This window comes from Poecilia mexicana, unplaced genomic scaffold (genome assembly GCF_051168715.1).
Source record: "Poecilia mexicana isolate PSO_F unplaced genomic scaffold, ASM5116871v1 scaffold_13, whole genome shotgun sequence".
NCBI classification, from domain to species: Eukaryota; Metazoa; Chordata; class Actinopteri; order Cyprinodontiformes; family Poeciliidae; genus Poecilia; species Poecilia mexicana.
The window spans coordinates 2,600,858-2,623,443 of record NW_028263382.1 but is presented as its reverse complement, the minus strand read 5'-3'; the positions used below and the strand labels follow the sequence as shown (position 1 = coordinate 2,623,443).

At 38.1% G+C, this 22,586-nt stretch overlaps 1 protein-coding gene across 3 annotated transcripts in view; it reads right to left on the bottom strand.

Annotated features, from left to right (window-relative positions):
• Positions 1–19,821, bottom strand: part of nf1a (neurofibromin 1a) — a 91,982-nt gene extending 72,161 nt beyond the window's left edge. For 2 of the 3 annotated variants that reach the window (XM_015007138.2, XM_015007136.2), the window contains exons 1-19: positions 19,078–19,821; positions 10,536–10,679; positions 9,513–9,596; positions 9,036–9,226; positions 7,862–7,968; positions 7,301–7,368; positions 7,133–7,208; positions 6,195–6,352; positions 5,936–6,109; positions 5,658–5,786; positions 5,491–5,565; positions 5,266–5,397; positions 4,967–5,104; positions 4,658–4,771; positions 3,935–4,014; positions 3,484–3,607; positions 3,134–3,380; positions 1,304–1,377; positions 893–976 (exon numbers count right to left, since the gene is read on the bottom strand). In XM_015007138.2, coding sequence (XP_014862624.2) covers positions 893–976; positions 1,304–1,377; positions 3,134–3,380; positions 3,484–3,607; positions 3,935–4,014; positions 4,658–4,771; positions 4,967–5,104; positions 5,266–5,397; positions 5,491–5,565; positions 5,658–5,786; positions 5,936–6,109; positions 6,195–6,352; positions 7,133–7,208; positions 7,301–7,368; positions 7,862–7,968; positions 9,036–9,226; positions 9,513–9,596; positions 10,536–10,679; positions 19,078–19,137 — 2,259 coding nt within the window. In that variant the 5' untranslated portion in view covers positions 19,138–19,821. The remainder of the gene's footprint in view (positions 1–892; positions 977–1,303; positions 1,378–3,133; positions 3,381–3,483; positions 3,608–3,934; positions 4,015–4,657; positions 4,772–4,966; positions 5,105–5,265; positions 5,398–5,490; positions 5,566–5,657; positions 5,787–5,935; positions 6,110–6,194; positions 6,353–7,132; positions 7,209–7,300; positions 7,369–7,861; positions 7,969–9,035; positions 9,227–9,512; positions 9,597–10,535; positions 10,680–19,077) is intronic. The other variant, XM_015007135.2, reaches the window with a different exon arrangement.
• Positions 19,822–22,586: the final 2,765 nt, after the last annotated feature.

Genomic DNA, 22,586 nt, shown 5'->3' with positions numbered 1-22,586 from the left:
AAATGTTCTGAACAGAGAAATTAAAATGTGATTTTACGACATGCAGCATGCAATCTGCGATTCGCACTGAAGAACCTGTGAAGATCTAGCAGTAGTTTTGTGTCTGAGTAATAAAGAAATATTCACAAATAATTTTTTCCAACAGGTTTTAAATAAAATGTACTATTATTGTTATTATTATTATTATTATTATTAGAACTACTCTACTAAAAGCAGGATCTGTTGCCGTGGTCATTTGACAGCTTCCTGGGTTTCTATGCTAATTTACATAATGTATTTGTGGGTGGAGACAGAGCAGCACCTGAAGCTGTGCTCTATTCCTCATAAATTGGGACGTTTGAAGGAAAGGTGCAGCTACATGTGTGCACACAATTTTATACATCAAAAAAATGTGTGTGCTGCACTGTTCAAAGTTTGCTGCTGCGTCAATTTTTAGTGTGAAAACTGTGGATTGTGTAATGCATGAGGCCTCTGGTCTGGCATACTGTTGGGATGTTTTGCCTTCTTGGAGGAGAGCATTGGCTGAGATACTGCTGCCAACTATTCAACATTAACAAGGAAAGTACTCCTACATCAGTTCATTTGTTTCTTTTTTGTGTAACTGCTCTGGCAGTAATCAGTAATGGCAGATGTTTGTGCTGTTGATGTTTATTTGAAAAATGAGGTTTGATATACAGTTACTCTAAGATGGATCGGGTTTTAATTGTGTCTCAGCTGAAGAGCTGACCACATGTCTTCTCTCCTCAGAGACAAAACATTAACATCTGTATTGCTGACAATTGTGAAGATTTACATTTTCAATTATACATTTTCATAAAGTTAGTATTTAGGTAATAAAGTGCAATTGCGTTGACAGAATAATCAGGTATAGATCAACTAGCAACCTGCTTACCTGCCCATCATCAGCCTTATTTTTAGGGAAGTTGAGTATCTGTTTTGTGCTCTGGTCCCATTTAGCATAAGTGTCCTCCCAAGCCTGCATGAAACAGCACCGGGAAACAAAGTGAGTAATATTAACAAATCCAACACAACTGACAGGTAACAGGTAACTAAGACTTAATATGTATACAGTAAAGCACATCAGCTCCTCAATGAAGTAAAATGTTGAAAAGAGACATTTAGGGCCCCTTTCAGCTGCCCCTTGTTCTTTATTAAACAAACATTAATGGAGGGTTTTAAAAGCCTGATAAATACAGTCCATAAAACCTTAAAACTGCAACTAACTTTAAACCAATCTGAAAGCTACCTGTATTACTAAAAAGCAAACATTCAATGGAAACATGTGAGAGTGGAACAGTGCTACCTCAATGTTTCCTGGTGTAGGGTGCTCTATTCTTCTCAACAAGGCCATCACTCTTTTCTGTAAGGTGGAGCGGCCTGTGGGAGAAAAGAAACATGTTGCTAAGGCTTGAAGGAACAACTGTGGAAATCTGAAAAATACTGATTCATCTCCTGAATGTCACAGGGCTATGAGACATTTACAGTGAATATAAGTTTAAATCCCAGGTTTATGGGATGGGATAAATTTGCCCAATTTAACCCATTTCAAAACTTCCTACCTGTGATTTGACTCAGTGTTTGATTGCAGTACACCCCCACCCCAGGCTGACTCATGACAGGCTAATTAGACCTAAGTGAGTGTTATACTGGAGGCTCCATGACCAGCCCAAACTGTTTCCTTCCTCTTCAGCCACCGTTGCTTTTTAGGGTGGGAACCCCCAAACTGGCTCTCCACTAAGCGTGCCCTGACTCCAGTCGGTGCTCTTCCACTAGAGCGCCTCCAACAGGTACAGTTCCGGTCGACCCAGCCAGATTCATTTTCCATTAGCAGATCCAGCGTGGCTCTGCCTGGCTGTGCTCAGATTGTCGTACCTACTTCAGGGTTTAGTACTAGCTACACCGAGTCAAGTACGGTGCAGAAGCTATGTGAACGACAGCTGACCCCATTCATTGATTGGCTCGCGATTTGTACCACTGAAAACTCCAAACAACATTTTTCATATGGTTAAGCAGTGGTCTGTCAGCTGCTCAGTATGGAGGAGCATTATCATGAGTTTAATCACGAGCAGCGGCAGGAGAACATACATTTGTTAACATCAGGATGAAAATGGCCGCCGCAGTGCTGAAGCAAATCTTATCTCTGAAGAACGGGCAGCAACGAGGAAGAGTGAAGCGGTGCAGCATGTGGTCAGCGTTCTTCAGAGCTGCAGTTTTGCGCTCACGGTGTAAAACACCAGAAATAGATCACATTAATTTGGTGTGATATGTATTTTATTTTATTAGTGCTGTCAATCACCCTAGTGATCATGCTGCTAAATTGGAGTCCTTTACTCCCTGATTTTATATTGGTTGTTTAACCAGGTCAAAAAAAGATTATAGAAGCAGGTAAACATAGGCCTTAAAATTAACTCAATCATTTCCATTGGCATAAATTATTGTTTCTCTCTTTCTACCAAAAACTGGATGATAAAGTCTTCAGCTTGCTGATTTGGTTTCTATTAGCCTGTTTTTGAAGGAAAGTTTTGTTTCCAGAGATTTTTTAAGTCATTTCATTTGATGTTTTGGTTTTGTTTATTTATTTTGTGCATTTAAAGAGTCTTAAAGTTTCCATCTTAAATGTTTACTAGAATTTAAAGTTTATTGAGCTTTGAGAATATGTTCTTACATTGTTATTGTTATGCCATTACTATCACATTACTTGAAAATGATCTCAAAACAACATTATCGTTTATCGCAATAACTTCTGGGACAATTTATCGTTCAGCAAAATGTGTTATCACGAGACGCCTAGGCAAACAATGAACTGCTGACAGATAAGCAACACCGTTAATATCAAACAGATAACACAGTAAACTGGCAAGATATTGGCATATTGGTAATATGTCCATATGACCCAATATTCTTACAATAATGATAAGGATATAAATAAGGTGCGAACAAACATGTTTATGCTGTCTAGAAATTTTGCATTTAATCTGGTCTAAATTATATGATCGGTAAATTTAGATCAACTGATTACTGAGAACAAATTTGTTGTTTTGTTTTTTTTCATGAATCAGCAAATCAAGTTTGTAAAAAATCAAATGACCAGAGCAGAGGCTAATTTAATGAAACACAAACCAAAAGTACTGACCTGTTCCTATCATGGTGCTCACAGAAGCCAGCTCACTGAAAGTGGCATAGTTGGGGAGGATAGTCTGGACGGGCACCTCATCCGCTGCACTGCGGATGTCTGCCTCTTCACACAGATGACGGAAACATGACATGGCCACCAGCACGGCCTCCGTGTCTGGACTCCACAGGAACAGGTAGAGACAGACCTCAAGTTTAGTCTGCGCCTGCCGACAGATGGGAATGCCACCCCCCATGGTGGCACACTCCTGGGATAATCAGGACAAACACATTGTTATGCATAAATAACAACCTGTACGCCGTTACAGCTCCAGAGAAGCATTGTGCCACCAATAAGGAAACAGACGGCACCTTGTTCTTGAGCAAAAACTTGTTCCTGCAGATCAGGATCTCTCTCAGCCATTTTAGAACCTCTGTTCTGTTCACCATTTGTTGGCCAATTAACTTTCGGCAGATTAGGAAAAGCACCTGCGAACTGAAACAGAACAAAAGAAATATACACTGATGGACTGGTCCACAAAGGATGTATATTAAAAGGCCATAGCAGGTGCATTCATGTCTGCTGGCAGTAAGCTAGTAAATATTATGATGAACGTATCCATATGTTAAAAGCCATTTTAATATGAAGGCGTCACTTATACACCTTTTCTTCTAAAAAAAAATAGACTGAACTGAATTACAAAATGTGTGATTAATTATAATTGATAGAATTAATTATTTTTTTAATTAATTAACTGATAGAATATCAATAAAGTATATTCTATTCTATTCTATTAACAGAGGCCAGGGAAGAGTTTAGTACCTGATGTCCCAAAATGTCTCAATGGGGGCATCAGGATTCCACAGCTCTATGGTCTCTGGCTGGTGCAGAACTAACAGAGCCTGAAAATTAAACAGAGAAGAGAGGGAAGGAAAAAAAACCTCTATATATTAGTGAATTACTGCCAAGACATAAAACATTTATGAGTAACTATAATAAAACCATTACTTTATGTAAATTTTAGTTGGAGTTTTCTTGTGTTCAGGCCTCTTGTAGAGATGGAAAGATTAACTGATTTCTACCGATTCACAGACATCAGTGTACAGTGTGTCAGGAGAGCAGTCACCTTTGGATCAAATCTATATTAATAATAATATAAGCACTGGTATGCTAATGACCAGCTGTTGTGACTTATTTTTAATAGGCTCACTTTTGTTGAATGCCACAAAGTTTCCATAGTTTTAAAGGCCAACTCATCAACTGTTACATGTTACACTGAAGTCCATCACATTCAATTAACAGATCATTTTTCATTCGCATCTTAGAAATCAATTAAACAATGGACCGCGGTGTAACCACATATATAAATAGATACAAATGATTTAAAGAGTATACATCAGAGTCAAGTCTGAGTGTATTCACAATGTCAATGGGCAGGAGATGGAGTGATTTAGATATGAGGATTCCAATTTCCTGAGATGTACCTGTAGAGAGCTGCTTTCTAAGAAAGAAACTAGCATGGCAGTGAGGAAATGACAGTCTGACCTCCATGGCTTCTTGTGACAGCTGAGTAGTAGTGTTCAGAGGAACCAGTTGCACCAAGCCAGTGATGAGTTCTGCTGTACTGCTTTGGATCTCTGAAGCTTGCTTCACTGGATTCTATCACATAAAGTGGAAATCAAGCTAAAGTAACTCTGACTTAAACAGATGTTGCTGCTGTAGCCTCACAATTAGCTGAATTCCATTTAAATCAACATAAAACCATTAAAAAATAAATAAAAAAATCAGCCTGAGCAAAAGAATTGCATTAATAACAGTTATTTTTATCCAAGTCACCAGGTTAGGTTTACTTACGTGCAACATCAGCTTTGGGTCTGCATGGATGAGCTTGACCAGAGCGAGAAGAAGGCACTTATAACTTCGAGTGTCTTGCTCTGTGGCTTTCTCTTTAAACTTAAGGCTTGTGGTCTTCTTTCCAATGAATGTCAGACTCTGTAGTAAGACAAAGGGCACAGTGGTGACAATTACTGCAACTACAAATAGCATTTCCAAATGCGTTATCTTGTAATGATCCTTCAATAAAGTCCTGCCAATAGATACTTATAATAACTATTGCAATATGTCAGCTGTACGGCTTGCAGTCATCAGCTCACCGGTGTCATGCGTAGTGTAGCATGAGTGCCAGTGCTCTGTACCACCCGGTTCAGGGTGTCTGAGAACATAAAGCGAAGCTCTCCAGAGTAATGGTACACTGCATCGATCTTTGGCCACCAGTCTAGATGAGACTGAAAGTAGGTGACACAACGAAAGTAACATGTCAAAAAAACTTTTAAAAAAAGTAAGTGAGTAAGTAATCAGAAAATGTGTTCTATACTTACATTGGTAATGATTCTGTGCAATGAGTTGACTAAGACAAAGTGGAAGGTTGAGGGGGAGGAGGAGGCCAAACAGACCTAAAGGGCAAAAAGGAAAAATGAACTCAAAGGCAGCACATTTATCAAGAGCAGAATGTCTATACAATGAGTTCCACATCCTGTCAATCTACCTTAAAGTGCTGGTTGTTGTGAGGATTGATACGGAAACATGAAACAAAGCAATCCACCATGAGTTCCACGTCAGCGTTCTGACTGCTGGTCCCCCTCCAGAACGGTTTGGTTGGGTTAAACAGCAGAGTCTGGAGGAACAAGAAAACCTCACTCAAAACTGAACAGCCAATGGGTACCCCAATTTAAATGGTATTTGATATAAATGAACCATGACTTTTATACAGAAGGACATTTTGTCGTTATTTCAATAAAGGAAAAAAAAAGAGAGAAGTCAAACCTTGAGATCCATGACAATAGACTGGACCAGAAGGAAAATGGTTGAATGATCCTCCCAGTTGATGTAAGTAGAAGCTTTGCAAAGTTTGACACAGGCAATCGCAGCGCTCTCCATCAGCTGTTTGCCCCCGCCCTGGCCAGCTAGAGCTTTCCGCAAATTATCCAAAAAGAGTTTCTGCAGACACAACACAGAAGTGAGGTGACTGATGAGACCAATGACCTGTTTAAATGTGACTGTTTGGAGAGTTCCTTCAGTCCACCTTGTTGGCTTTGCTCTCTTCCACTGTGTCTTTAGAGATTGTGTGAGTAATCTCTGGACAAAGTATCAGTAGAATGATCAGGAGCGGCCATACAGCTGCCTTCCTCTTGGCACTCTCTGCAAAACTGTCTACCAGGTCAAACAGCTTCTCTGCCGCTTCTGCGAACAAGATGAAACAACGTATGTTAGTGCTGATTCACACTCAAACACTTCACAGGAGAAGCAGATCTAATTCATTTCATGAGCAACACAGAATTTAATGACACAAAATCTAATTGGATCCTAAACAGAAAACAGTCCAATTCATACGACAACGCACAAGATTCCTGACATCAGATCCTCTATGAAGTTTCTGGTTAAATTTTATTTTTCTCAGGAATGTACCCACATCAGTGGTTATCAAGAAAGACTTTTTCTGACTGAGGCATCAGTTCCTTCTCTCTACTGAAAGCAGATGCACAGCAAAATCTCTAAATAAAGCTAAAAATGAAAGCAAAACATGAATATCATGATGATGATGTCCTGGCCATCGGTTTGATGGGAGCATTGAGCCTTCTGCTTGTATTAGCGCTGTGTGCTAGCTTTTAGCTGCCTCCTTGAGGATGGAATGTTTTGAATATAACTATTTGACTTTTTTTTTTTTTTTTTTTTTTTCAATTTTTGTCTTGGGGAAACAAATGGTCCAAGTGCATTCGGTGACGTTACTGAAATGGTCAACTCCATAATTATGCCCAAACTTTGCTTATTTTATTCATATCATGGTAACATTAATATTTTAATAGATATCTGACGTGCATGGACATCGTAGTTACACTGCGCTCCATATTGTAGGTAGTTGGGGTGGATGGTGAGGTGTAAATACCACCACCACTGTGATGCAATCATTTGAAGACGTGTTTCTGGTGGTTCAAAGTTCACAAAAATTAAATCTATACATACCAGCCATATCTGTCTGAGGGCGTTGGTACAGCATCGTAAATTCATCAGGATAATTTTCTACCCAGTTCCAAAATGCCTGCAGAGAAAAACCAGGATCATTTCATCTTATTCTGGTTCCATGAAGTAAATAAAATGATGCTTTTATTCTTTATTGCAGTGAGGAAACACCTTCTCTAAACTGTTGATGACAGCAAGCTGTGCGGCTTTCTTGAGAGCCCGGAACTTTAAAACGGTTTCTAATGAAAAGAAGAAAAAAAACATCATACACAACTAAATATCCTGATGTGTCTGGAGAATAAATGGGGTGATGTTCAAACTGAAACATATGTACATGCATACAAACAATGTATATGTATATAGCGTATATTTTTATTTCCTTTATTTAACCAGGTAGAACCCCACTGAGATCAAGATCTTGTACATAAAGTATATAAAAGTATTCAGCTCCTTGGATGATTTACCATACTACAGTCTTGATCAACAAGATTTAGCTTCTTTTGACAATTTTTTAAAATAAAAAAATCCTTTAACATAATAGTGAAAAAAAATTTTTTGTGAAAAAATCACAATAAAAACACCTAACATAAAATAAATGATTACATAATGTTCACTCCCATTCAATGTGACATTGCCCTTCAGGTTAAGTAGTCAATAGTTCTTAAAGTTGTCAGGCAGTTTTTTTTTTGTTTTTTTTTAAAGACCAACAATATTAAATAAGCAAATTCCAACCTTGCAGAAGCCTCTTCAGTTTGCAACAGTCCACATTGATGTACTGCATGAGCTCGATGTCATGAACATCCACATTGTCTTCTGAGCACACCGTCAACTCCTGCAGCCTGTGACAGAAAAGCTTTCATTTACCTGACTGGATGTAAAATGGCCTTTGAAAACTGATCAAATTAATATTGTTTATTTGAATAACAAACATGGTTCATTAATAAAGAGTCGTAAACTATATCCACTATTTATTTTGGAGAAACCAGGATGTGTAATTACATTTATGCTTAAAATATCAGTTGATTCTTAATGATTCTGGCTTAAAATTATAAAAAGTCATTTTGAAATGTCCAAAGAGTCACCTGCAGCTCTGGAACTGCAGGTTGCAGACCCCTGCCTCAGTTTCTAAACAATTACATGATATACATATTTTACCACTAATTTAATGCAGCTTGTGGGAATTTTCTAAATGCAAAAAATATTGGCAGTCAGAATAACTCCCACTGTACTTGAATTTGTTAAAGCTGCAGTACGCAACTTTTACTAAAGATTATTGTGTTTTATTTTTTACATATCTGTTCAAAATGACGTTATGTCGTGGCAGTACATATGAGATACATCTGTTAAAAAAAAAAAAGTGAAGCTCCTGTGCTCTTACTGCTAGTTGCAGAAATACACAGCTTAGTCAGAACTAATCAGAGCCACTAGGAGGGTCAGTCAGTCATCCCCATATAAGTGCCGTTCACACCCTCCCCCTTTCTCTCTGCTTTGCAGCAGCTAGTTCCCACTAGATCACCAGAGAGTCTGGCATGAAGGTTCAGGTTAGTAAGCATGGTCGCCAGTGACGGGTGTAAACAGTTTTCCTGTAACGGGAAGTAATTTCTACGCTTTAAGCACACATACACGAGTGTCTCATGTTATACTGTCATGACATAGTTACAATTTTAACAGATATGTAAAAACAAAACAAAAAAAAAAACATTGTTTATAAAACTACTACAGCAGCTTTAATATAGTATTTCCATAGCGTTACAAATCTCAATTCTACAATTTTTATGTATAATGAAAACATTTTATTACCATAAACATGGTGATTACTATGTCTTTACTGATTTAACAACTACTTTTTCATTATTCCTGGTTATAGAAGCATTTAAAATAACAGTGCCCTGGGTAAATGTCTTACCTCGTTGAGATGCGGCTGAAAACAGCATTGAAGTTGTTGCAGCTCAAAGAGAACAGGACAGCCGAGGCGGAGGCACGCAGCTCTGCCGCGTGCTGGTGACCCTCACGATACGTGTGGATGAAATGGCAGATCTCTGGCAGCAACTGCTTCACCAACATGGTCTCATCCAGACGCAAGGAGTCTTTAGATTGCTGGAGAGACAGGGGAGGGAAGAAAATAATGTCAGCAGTTTAATTTGATTGTCCAGTTTGAAATAGTGGATTATCTATGAGTCAGCAGCTACTACAAAAAAAAGTAATCACATATTCTCACAGTTCAAGTTCAAGATGAGGCAGATGTAAAACTTATCTATTTCTATTTCTACAAATTAGGTTAATGGTGAAGTTTCCATTTTTCTTTTTGCATAATAGTTCTACAAACATTTTAAATATAATACCATGCAGGAAATTTGTCAAAGAAATCTGAGAAAATACTCACCCCTGCCAGGCACTTCTCCAGCGTGTCAAGGATGATGAGCTGAGAAAGATAAAGGTTCTTCTCGGAGGCTTCTCCAAATATCCGCTGTTGAAAAAATAAACCCATCAATGTAATGCATTGGAGCAGTTAAAGATAAATACATACAAATGCACCCACACATTATACACACACACACGTATATATCCATCGATTACACTGGTCAACAGCCAAAAAGTTGTCTGGGGTTTTCCAACAGTTTTAGGTTCATTTTGATGAGTTGAATCCAAAAATCATGTTGGTTTTGCTCCATCAGATCAACTTTCTGAACTATGGAGCAACATGAGCATCAAAATGCATGACTTGTTCTCACATCTGGATCAATGAGTGATGAGCAGGAGGAGAGATTCCATCAGGACAGAAAAGAGACGGAGAATTTTACACAATGAAGACGTAATGTTCAAGTCACATGTACTTCCCTTTATCAGTATTACAGAAATCCAAGTTTGTAACATTTAATTAAAAATGTCATCAATTTAGTCAGAAGATCAGATTTCCCTAAATCAAAGCAGATACATTTGTATGTGGGGAAAAAAAGAGAAAAAAAATCTAGCTCCTCTGCAGAGTTCCACTGCTTGGTCAGAATCAACCAGTCAGTCAGTCATGCACCGCACAATAGAGTTTACTCATGCATAAAACTATTAGCCATGCTCTCAGGCAGCTTTGATTTAGTAGCTTACGATATGCTCATTTATTAAGAGCTGAGAACATTTTTTCTTGACCAAGCTAAGGTTTTGTATCGAGTCTGTTAGAAATATTACAAGACTTTTAAGATTAAGACTTTTATTTCTTATTCCAATTAAAAATGTGTACACTAAAATTCTTCATTGAGTTACTTAAACATGTCCAGTCTGCATGTGACTACCAAAGACAATCAAGGAAACAGAAACAGAAGAACAGTAATTGTGACAGTAGTGAAAAAAAATATGTTGTTGCCATTACTGGCTGTTTCCACAAACAGATGACTATGATTACTGCAACACTTACCATGTTGTTGACATTTTTGAGTATAGTGGTGAGGCCGCTGATAACAAGGGAGAACTTGTACTTTGAGATGTTGATCAAGCATTCTTTGTTGTGGTCTGTGCTGACTTTGCTGTGTGTGTTCTGATGTCCAACCTTAATAGGAAGCTGGAAGAAAACAAGAACACAATGTCAATGACATGACAAAATGAGACAGACGATCTGCTTGAAGCCTTGTGGACCCATACTATGTGACTTGAGGAACTGGCTCCTCAGTTTGCTTGTGAACTGAAATAAAGGACAGCAAAAAAAAAAAGCAGCAGTCTCCCTTATGACATATTTTTGGTTTTAGGATTTTATTGCATGTATGTTTGCAATTTATTTGAACGCCTTTTTTGAGATGGACCAAAATTTCCCATGTGTGGCAACATTTTGATCTCCCCTCATAAAATTCTCAGCACATAGTAATAATAAAATAATTTATAATAATGTCAAAAACCCAACACAGCAGCTCCTGCGGTCTAATTTCTTTCTCCTAATTTCTGATGTTATAAAGGGTGAGGCCTTTATAACACCAGAGTGTCTGTTGTGTTTAAATGAACTTTAATGAAATGAAAAAGACCTGATCTTTGCTGAGGCATTACAGAGCCCTGTATGAAGGCAAGAATATTAATATTGGACCAAGTTGCCACGCTCGGCTTAGTCGATTTAAGATACAAAAATAAGACAGCATATAAACATATGGTAACACTAAGCAACTGCAGAATTATAAATATTGGGAAGGACAGGAAATTTTAATTTCTATAAAACTGCTGGTGCATTTCTCAGTACACAAGCACAGAGTGCAGATGAAGCGCTTCATCTGCTTGCTATATCAGACGAAATCATCTCAAAACAGAGAAACTGTCTGAAGCAGAGCATAGTAAAAAAATGTTTTAAAGCAGAAAAATTATATGCGTAATAAAATTTTGCCACTAGTGACGTGAGTATAGTTACAAAGTAAAAAGACCCTTCACAACTCAACCCTCTTCTCCATTTGTTTCCAGTTTTCTTTTCGATCCAGTTATTGCAACATAAACCGATTATGACAATATTCAGACCATATTCAGAATTTATGTGTTGGCCTCACAAACATCATTCATTGGATTATTCAAACTAAAGCTTCATTTTCAAGTTGCCTGTTATACATATATTGTCCACATGATGGAACGGTAGAGCAAATGAAGCACCATAGCTGGTCAGATCATGAGTGGAGCAATTTGATGGAAAGCCTCAATGCATCACGAAGTTTTATCTAACATCACTAAAATGTTATCAGAAATTATGAATTGCCTGAAATTATAAAGTTCTTTATCAAGTCAGAGGACTCCAAACATTAAATCCAGTCATTAAACCTTCATGTACAAATTCACAGAAATGTGAAGAAGTAATGTAGATGAAGTGAAGATGAATGATGGAAGACTGATCCTGCAAAAAATAGTAATAAAAATAGAAATAAGTAAATGACTGGCCAGAGTAAATAATGTACAAAGATACCAAGCAATACAAAGAACTTCACAAACTTACTTGATTTTACAGAGATAATATTTCTGTATAATTTTCAACAGTAAAATTTTGCACTAAGGATACAAACAATTAATTGACTTATGATAAAGTATTTGCTAACGGTTTGTTATTTTAAAATTAGTTCCAATAATTTAAGTAACATCTGCTGTAGTTTGATGATCATCCAGAAGAGGGCGCCAATGGACATACTTAACGGAACTACTCCATACAGGAATAAAGATGGCAGGGCCAGACCAAAAACAGAAAAGAGAAACAGTTGTGTGGGGTGCAAAACATACTTTTTATGGATCTATTTTGAAACATAAACAATCGACAAGCTCCTTAAGTTTCACTCTAATAGCATTCATTCAGCTGAGCTGGAGAAGCAACAACTACTCATTCAGTTCTATGATGTGATGTGAGGACAGAAAAGTGGAAGGGATGAGGCAGAACGATTGCGGGAGCAAACATAGCACCAGATAAGTAAGTTTGATTTTGAGGACCGTTATGAGCCAAGTTTTAACATTCCTTCTAGAACAGGGGTGGGCAATCCTGGTCCTTGAGGGCCGGTGTCCTGCAACTCTCGGATGTCTCCCTGGTCCAACACACTTGAATCCAGTAACTGAATCAGTTTCTAGTCAACAGCGTAAGAGGCTCCTATTTTTGCTATACCTTGTAAATATGTAATGAGAAAAATGTTCTATGTATTCATTCAGTATTTAAAGCTGCATACAAGTACAAGCCATTTGCAATTTTTTTTAAGTTACATACTGCAGCTTTTTCACATACTTGTTAAAACTGTCACCATGACAGATAATCTGTGAAAAGATCAAGCTCCTCCACCTCCTCCCTCTGCTACTTCTGCAGTCTGAAGAAATGCACCACTCCCAGTCTAAAACCACCAATCAGACGGAGGAGGAGTGTCTTAGCGCTGCCACTCACTCCTATGAATGCACTGCTAAATATGCTAATAATGGAGAAATAACGTGCTGTTACAGGAAAACTGTTTATCCGCCATCATCGGTGGTCATGTGCAATAGCCTGGGTATGCACAGCAAGCTCTGTAATCTGAAAGCAGCTGTAGCATAGCAGAGAGCTAACGGGGACAGAAGGATGATTGACAGCGCTACGACCCTCCTCCTGGTTGTTTCGAGAGGAGCTTGATTTTTTTTTTCAAATTTTGTCTCTTCCCATACCATCACAACATAGTGACAGCTTCAACAAGAAAACAAATATTTTTCCAATAAAAGTTACATGTTGTAGCTTTAATACAGCCGACACAAAATAGTAAAATGTAATCATAATAATCAGCATATTATGAAAAATTTTGCCCTTCGTGTTATAGAAAGACAGTTACAAGAAAAAGAAACATTCTTTAAATGTTTTAAGAAAGTGACTGTCAATCTTTAGTTGATCAATAAAAATCAATCAACTTTAGATTAACTCATTAAGTGATAACTTGTATCCATTATTTATCCTATTATTTAGATTTTCCATTTTCTTTTCAATCTTAGTTTAGTTTTCTTTTTCAATTTTTATTTCATATTTTGTATTTATTTTATATGTTTTTAGTTATGGTCACATTTCATTTCATTTTTGTTTTCATAATTTTTTGTATTTATTATTTTTTATTTACCATCATCTTTTTTTAAATCGCAGATTTTCTCCTTTAATATTTTCTCTGAATTTCCCCACCCTTCTGTTTATTTACTGTTTTCTTTCTTGTCTTCATATTGTCAATTACCTTTCTCCAAACTGGCAGGTACTCAGTCATCTTCTCTCTTATTAGTCAACATCAACTTCTTATTGTTTTTTATGCACTATTTACCACATTAACTACTTTTAGTAAGCCACTTAGTAAAAGACAGCTGAACTGCGAGAAACAAGAGAGCTGGGAAGAAACGACATTAGCAGCACTCGATTTATATTTTTATTATGTTTTTATTGTCAATTTCTGCAGCATCAGTCCTCCAAACCAACAAAGGACATTCTGAAAATTGGCTAATTTACTGCAGAATCAGTTAATTTGGAAAGAAATGAAAATCAAACATTTAAGAGAAAGAGGCACCAAAAGGAAAAATGTTCTCCAAAATGCACCACATAAAGTTGGGGAAAGAGGCAACCAGTCAAAAAGTGTAAATAGTTTAGGTCCCAGTTCAGCAAAGACAAAGGTTAAACTACTTAGAAATTTTATTTTAACAAACTTCTTGCTGTGGAGAGAGATGCAGCAAAGGAGGGTGAGAACAGGAAAAGGAGTAAACCATGGAGCCAAAGAAGAAGAGAGGGTCACAAATTCAGCTATGATAAACAAAAGGTAAGTATTAAACAGAAAGGCAATAAATATTCCAACTAAAGTAACAATGTCACAAGATGTCTAGTTAATCTCACAAGTAGCACTATTTTCATCCTGAATAGTTTTCCAAGCTTAAAGATATGTTCTTTTTTTCTTTCTTTCTTTAAGCCCCGAGTTATTAAGTAGAAGAAACAAAACAGGAGCAGCTACATGACTACTAGGAAAGTAAAAAGGATGGATGCACCGATTGCAGTTTTCTGGTCGATACTGATTTTTAAAAAGCCTGACCTACCGATTCCAATTTTGGCCAATATTACTTTTTTATTGTCTGAAATGTTGCTCAATATAGCATCAAAGTCACTGAGTTGGCAACAGAGGGGTGACTATTGTTAACTACAACGTGCAGACATGACCTGGTGGACCGGTGTATCAGTCAATTTCTCTCACAGGAGAGCAGAAGAGGACAGTGGTTGATTTTTAGATCTTTGCTGAGGAAGATAAGATTGGTGGATAAGATCGGCTTCACATGTAAGTATCTGCCAATCTCCAAAATTAAGGAAATCGGCTGCCCAACAAATCGGTACACCCCTCGTAAATAGAGACATAGAACTTTCTCTCTTGCTCTCGATGAAGGCGAACGCTTCTTTCCTCTGCTTCCTCCCTGCCCATGCCTGCCCTGGTTTCTCTGTTTTTGTCCCGTCTTTTTCTATATTTTTGGAGCCTTTCTTTGTACATCCTCCAAATCTACAAATTATGGATCTGGTCAACTGATCTCTCAGGAGAGCCCTCTTGTCCTGCGGGGACACAACCGGCAGGATTCACCCTGGATTTATTCATAACAGGACTTCTGCTGTTTGGAGCTTGTGGATTCCTGGCTTGTCGACAAATTTGTGACTGACTTGGCCAAACTAGTGAACACTCAGACTGTTGGTGTGGACAGAGACGAGGACTCTAAAACTCACCAACAGGATGGAATCCATCTTGGAGAAGTTGCTAGTTTCGGTTCAGTGGAACGACCAAACTAATTTGGATGATTGGGAACTGAGATGTATCGGAGAGACTTTTGGGAAGATTGAAATTTATAATCTTCCCGACCTAAGACATTCTGTTTCTGAATTGGCTTTCCCCATGTGGCCTTGGAAGGGCTGCATATTTCTAATCTCCTTAAAGATATGTAAACACAACGCTCTTCCCTCCTCACCCCCTCCTGTATCCATGGAGTTGCGAAGCTGAACGCTCCTAAGGACATCATGTCTTGATTACAACATCTTTATCGGACTTTGCCAGGGGCTCACTAATGTGGTTTCATGGCTCTTTGACGTCATCGCCTTCACTCGTGTCTTTGTTTTGCCAATTGTTTTGTCTGAATGTTGCCATTTGCCCTAATGTGTCCTTTCCTCTTTTTTGTTTTAGGTGAAGTACCCCCTATTTAACCCAGAAAAGGATTATTTTAGTTTATTAGTAATATCAGAAATTGTGGAGTACGCACTATTTAGATCAATATTCAGGGTTTCCCCCAGAAAACTTGCTAAGCCCGGTGGTCGGGGCGTCGAGTCAGTCCACCGGTGGTCCACCGTGTTTTGTATTAAAAGATGTTAAGTTGACAGAAAATGTAAAAGTATTACAGTGTAATTATATGTTACGGGAAAAGATCTCAAGTGAAATGCTATTTAAACCCACAATTAGTCTAAAAACAACAAATTTGCACTTCTGTTTAATCCAAAATAAGTCAGCAGCTCCATCAGGCCCCCAAGAGCTTCAGGGGCCCCATAAACGCTAATATTTTAAAACAGACCACAGATACATAAATGTAACACTTGTTTATTGAAATGATCAATGCTGTTAAATTTGATTCAATTGTTTAGGCATACATAAATTAAATTATTTTAAATTGTTTAACATTTAAATACAAGATTTTAAGGAGCTGGCAAGTTTACTTTGTAAAACTTCAAAGAACAATATTCATAGTTAGATTGTTTTGTTACCATAGTAACAATCTGATGCTGTGAGTTTAGTCTTTGAATTTACAAATCCAATTTAGTAAACTGCGATTATAACTTATTGCTTTTTAGGCTGGCCAATTAAACTACTCCCTTCTCCCATATTTCACTAAATCTAACACAGAAGCTGTTAGAGGTGCTGATATTTTTAGCAACAAAAGGGGCCCCTAAGTCAGATTCTGCTCCAGGCCTCATACAGCCGGCCCTGCATGATGAGGTAATCTGCTGCACTACGCAGAAATCAATCAATCAATCAAATTTTATTTGTATAGCATATTTCAGCAGCAGGGCATTTCCAAGTGCTTTACATAATTAAAGAAAAAAAAAATAAGAACAGCATGTGACATTGAAATGCGCAACAAACAGGAGATTTAATTCAATGCTGCTAATGTGGCTTTAGTAGCTCTTCCATTTCGTGTCTGTTGAGTTTTTAATAAGCGTCACAGAAACTATTCTGGTTGGTCATGTTTATGGGAGGAGTTTCTCAGATCTCCGTGCGGCCGCCGGATTAACTCTTAAGTAGACAACACATTTGATATGGTTTGATGCATCGTGTAACCGGAAAAATAATACTTAAAAATAATATGAAATCAGCGTGATGCGTGACTCCGAGGAGAGCGCGAAAGTTCCTCACCGGGCTGAACCTGCATGATGAGGTTAGCGCTGCTCGTTATCCACAAACGTTCCGGCCAACCGGGACCACAGATATAAACTTTACAGGGAAAACAGACACAGAGCCACATGCTGGGCAGCGCGTTGAGATGTAAACGCCGAATATAATTGTTCGTTCACAAAGATAAATCATTCTCGCCGCTCCACAACGCGCTTCTGAATTCGCTACAACTTATTCCTGCGGTTCACATTGAGCTGCGCAACCAGAGCTAATGCGGCGGGTTTTAAACTCTTACCTAGAGTTCTCCAAAGGATCATAATTCCTCACAGTAAGTTGATGTAAATATCCTTACAGGTCAGCCTGTGTCCAGTTTGAGTGAAAGGAGGCGCGCGCGATCCCGCTGAGGTAAAGCAGCGGCGGCAAAGCACAGAGGCGCCAGCTGTGTGATTGGTCCGCGCGCTGTCGGCTTTTAAATGCATAAACTATAAACCTATCTATTATAAACCTATCATTTAGGAATAAATCTGCTCTGCTAGTGAAATGCTAAGAGCAAAAGAGACGCTTGCAGCCCGGCTTTAAAAAACAAACAAACAAAAAAAACGATTTATTTATTTATTTTTTATTTTTTTCCCTAGAAACGTAAACAAGCAACGCTTAGCCTGGCGACGGGGCTAGTAAAGCATGGTGGGCCGCCAGGCTTATAATACACTGGGGGAAACCCTGTAATATTATACAGCCCAGAAATGGAATCAGAATCAGAATTAGAATTAGAATAACTACGAACTTGGAATCCAGAAATACTTAACAGGAACAGTCACTGCTTAGTTTATATTACTTTTAACCCAGAAAAGGATTTAGAACGAACTTAGAATTGTGGAGTACTCACTTTAACCCAGAAAAGAAATTAGATCAGTCATTCTTTAGCCTATTTTTATCAGAAACTGTAGAGTACTCACTATTTAGAAATGGAATTAGGTACTTAGCAACCCTGAACAGGAGCACTTAGTTTACACACTTTAGAACAACATTAGATTAGTTTTCTTTCCTCTTTTTTATTTCCTTTGGTTTGTTATTTTGTTTGTATTTCCCTTAAACTCATGTAAAGCACTTTGAAATGCCTTGTTGCTGAAAATGTGCTATATAAATACAATTACCTTAACAAAACAGAGCTGTGTATTAGATAATATAAGGTAAGACCCACAGTCAAACTCAAGCTCATAAGTATCCCCCAGCACCCTCGTCACTAAGAAAAACATACATTTTGCCAACTTCACAACAAAAAAACTAGAAGAAAATAAAACTGTTCATGTCACAAATAAGATTACCAAGATTAACCAAAATATTAGAAAGGCTTTAGTTGGAGTTCAGGGTAGCAATAACTCTTACCTGCTGTAATCCGAGTTGAGCTGGTAAATCTGAGTAACAAGCCATAATTTATGCCAATTAACACCAAAAAACAAAACCTCTAAGAAGCTTTGAAAACAAAGACATGAATAAGTGATTAGAACACCGACGTCAGCATTCTCTGATTTTACGATCATCATTTTTCCAAGTGTTTTCCAGAAGCAATGCCAAGAACACGTCAACAACACGGTTTCTTTAAAAAGAAGAAAATAACTTTGTTGTTTCACCTGCTAACAAGGAAGCAGCTTCAAGTTGCCGCTCATATCTGAACATTAAACTGTTCAGATATGAGAAGGAAGCAAAACTGGCTTGGACTCCACAGCAGGAACTTTAGCAGGGCATTTGTTTACGACCGGGTGCATTTGGCCTGCTACTGTTAGCTTGCTATCCGGGATAAAATAAAATTAGCCAAGTAGCTCCACTCAGCTCATTCATCTTTAAAACTTCTGTAACGATGTTTTACTGTACATCTTTCTAAGTCTGATCGCTTCTTCCCAAGACGGCTGAACTGCGAGAAACATGAGAACTGGGAAGAAACGACGTTAGCAGCACCGAGCTCATCTTTAGTGTTTTAAACACAGGTTGATTTCTTTAGTTGACTGGAAAACCGCTTCCTAACTCAATGTGCATTTAACATCTGTGTAAAGACCAAACCTCTATGCTACTACAACAAAGCCGCTGAATTAGCCCACCTCAATTAGCCCATTTTACCTGCTCATCAAATCGGGTAATCACGGCCTGGACCCATTCCACTGGTTTGTGAGCCGCCATGGCCGGCCGTGGGGACACACAGCTCTGGTGGGAAGTCCGAGGTTTAGAGTCGGTGTGGACAGACGTATTTCTCCATGAAAATATGACTTGGGTGGGTTAGAAAGGACAAAGCGGGCGAATATTTTCCCTTTTCTATTGGATTCACCATGGATCCACCGCCATGACAAGCCACCGGAAGTCTTCTTCGGTCAACTGAAGGGAGGCGTTGGATCAAGTTAGCTGAAACTAATGGCTTCCAGGCAAATACTTGACCCTTCTGTTTACGGGAATTTGGTGCTCGAATACATTTATTATTTTTAAATTATAATGCTGCATCTTAAACAGAACAGAAGCCACTCCAATTCTGAACTATTTTCTTCATATTTTTTTCCTATTATGTTTAAAAATTTTATTGTATGTCACGGCTATTAAAAGATATGGCTGAAAAGACCAAACTTATTCAGTTACAATGAAAAAGGACATTATTAAAAACACTGATGTTCGCTATTATTAAAAATGCAACTGTGATTCATGTTAGTTCTCTTAATTTACTTTGAAGGCGAGCTACTTTGGTATACTTCCGCAGTTGGTTTAGGAACTAAATGCTCATTTCTCGTCAGGATGTTTTCAATAATTAAATGCCAGATATCGGTTTGATAAGAACACCGTAGAGTGCAATGGAATCTTGCTTAGAAAGAGGGCGGTAGCTTGAGTCTCCTTCTTCTTTTATTGGCGGATGGTAAACTAAATGAAGCGCATTACCGCCGCCAATAGACTGGAAGGTAGATCTGAAGAAGGAAAGGACAGGGCATGAAGCCTGATGCGTCACTCCTGGCCCCTTTATCACAAAGCAGGGTGAAGTCATTACAATTTCCTCACCGATTTATGAAGTTAGCTTAGATTACGCTCACTAAAAAGTCACTGTTACTCAATTAGCTACGGCTTGCTAATACCTACATTTTTAAGTTTTGAAAACTATTTCTGAGGCAAGTTTGCATAAGTTTTTAAAAGTAAACTCCATATTTCGTTTTATTGTATAATATGTCTGTCTGTATTGGGTTAAGGTAACTTAAATAATTCTAGGCATTCTGTTTCCTCAAATGAATTGAGTAGCTGTGACAACTAGAATGTTATAATTATATCCATCCATCCATCCATCCATTTTCTATACACCCTTGTCCCTTAGTGGGGTTGGGAGGTTTTGCTGATGCCCATCTCCATTTAACGTTCCGGGGGGAGAGGCGGGGTCACCCTGGACAGGTCACCAGCCTGACGCAGTTATAATTATATAGGAGGAATAAAACTGAATAACTTTGCTGAATAGGATCTTCTTTAAATAAAATTTACCAAGTTAGTCTGATTCAGTGATGAGTACAATCAACACGTTTTAAGTAATTTAAAAGTAATTACATTATGAGAGTAGGATACTTATAGTTCACTTTCCATAATAAACTGGTACCATCACTTTTTTCCCCCTGCTGCTCTCACAGAAAATATTCTTAAATTTTATATTTTTTAAAACTCAATTGTTTAGTTCAATAAACCTAAACTGTCTGAGGCAATCCGTTTCCTCAAATTGTTTGAGCTCAAGTAACTTGTTTAACAGTGTAGTTATTGAAAGATATTTTCTCACGAGATCCTGATCGAGTAATTATGAGATTAAGACCTTTTTTTTCCTCTGGTGAATGCAGTGCGTTTCTGTACATTCCCACTGACATCAACCGTTAACTTCTTTTCTTTCTAGATCAGGGGTGGGCAACTCCAGGCCTGGAGGGCCGGTGTCCTGCAACTTTTAGATGCATCTCTACTTCAGCACACCTGAGTCAAATAATGAGGTCATTAGCAGGACTCTGGAGAACCTGACTGCACTGAGGATGTGATTCAGTTACTGGATTCAAGTGTGTTGGACCAGGGAGACGTCTGAGAGTTGCAGGACACTGGTCCTCGAGGACCTGGATTGACCACCCCTGTTCTAAGATGCACATCACACTTACCTCAGAAGATGGTTCGTGTTCCTCACTATGGTGGGCGGGACGTGAGCGCACAGCAGCTGGAACATGGAGAACCTGGAGGTTGAAGTTCTGTTGGAGTTAACTAAACCCACATATTTCATTTTATCTTATAGAAAAACTCATTGCTGGCCTAAACATGATAAAGACTCAGTTCAGTTTATTATTCCTCTATATATATGTAATTAAATTCTGGCACTTTTTTTAACGTGCAACCTTTTGTATTTAGGCAATGAATGTAATAGCTACACATGAACTTTATTTTTATATTTTAAATCCAAAGGAACAATAAAATTAACATCACAAGTCAGCTAATGTCACCGGTCACGATGTCACTCTGAACCCATCCAATCACTGAGTAGATGCTTAGAACAGATAAATGTGTGGATGTGCCAAAACTTTCTCCAGCTGAACAGAAATAAAACTGAAGTTATTATCTTTGGACCTAAAGAGGAGCGAACTAGAGTCAATGCACAGCTTCAGTTAATACAACTAAAAACCAGCGATCAGCCCGAAACCTGGGAGTAGTGATGGACTCTGACCTGAACCTTCAGAGCCACATTAAGACAGTCACAAAGTCGGCCTTCTATCATCCATGTGTTTATCTTTAGTCGCATTGATTACTGCAACAGCGTCTTCACAGGTCTGACTAATAAATCAATCAAACAGCTGCAGCTGATCCAGATGCTGCTGCTCATGTTCTCACTAAAACCAGGAAGATAGAGCACATATCACCAGTTTTAAGGTCCCTACACTGGCTCCCTGTAGCTCAGAGGATAGACTTTAAAATACTGTTGTTAGTTTATAAATCACTGAACGGTTTAGCACCACAACACATTAAAGATCTGTTACTGCTGTACCAACCATCTAGACCCTTCAGATCTTCTGGTTCTGGTCTGGTCTGCATCCCCAGAACCAGAACCAAACAAGAAGCAGCATTCAGTTTCTATGCACCTCAGATTTGGAACAAACTTCCAGAAAACTGTAAAACAGCTGAAACACTGAGTGCCTTTAAATCTCAACTTAAAACCCACCTGTTTAGAGTTGCTTATAGCTAAATTAGGGTTAGAGTGGGTTTTGATGTCTTCGATGTTTTTGATGTTTTTATCTTTACTTTTTATCTTTGTTTTTATCTCTTTATGTAAAGGTTTGTTATGTTTTAAAGGTTTGAGTCCTTGTCAAATGGCGGTTTGACTAAAGAAGTTTTAAATTTTTTATTAAATCTCTTTATCTTTATTTTAATTTCTTTTTATTTCTCTTTCTCACTGTTTATCTCTTTTAATCATTTTTTAAAATGTCATTCTCTTTCTCACCATTTTGGTGATTTTAATGTTTTTATCTTTAAAAAAAAAAAAAAAAGTCCGACAGGTTAGAGTCCTTGTCAAACGGCGTTTTGACTAAAGTACAAAGGGTTGGAGTCCCAGTTGACGGCGTCTCAACTAAAGTTCTACAGCTTTTTAT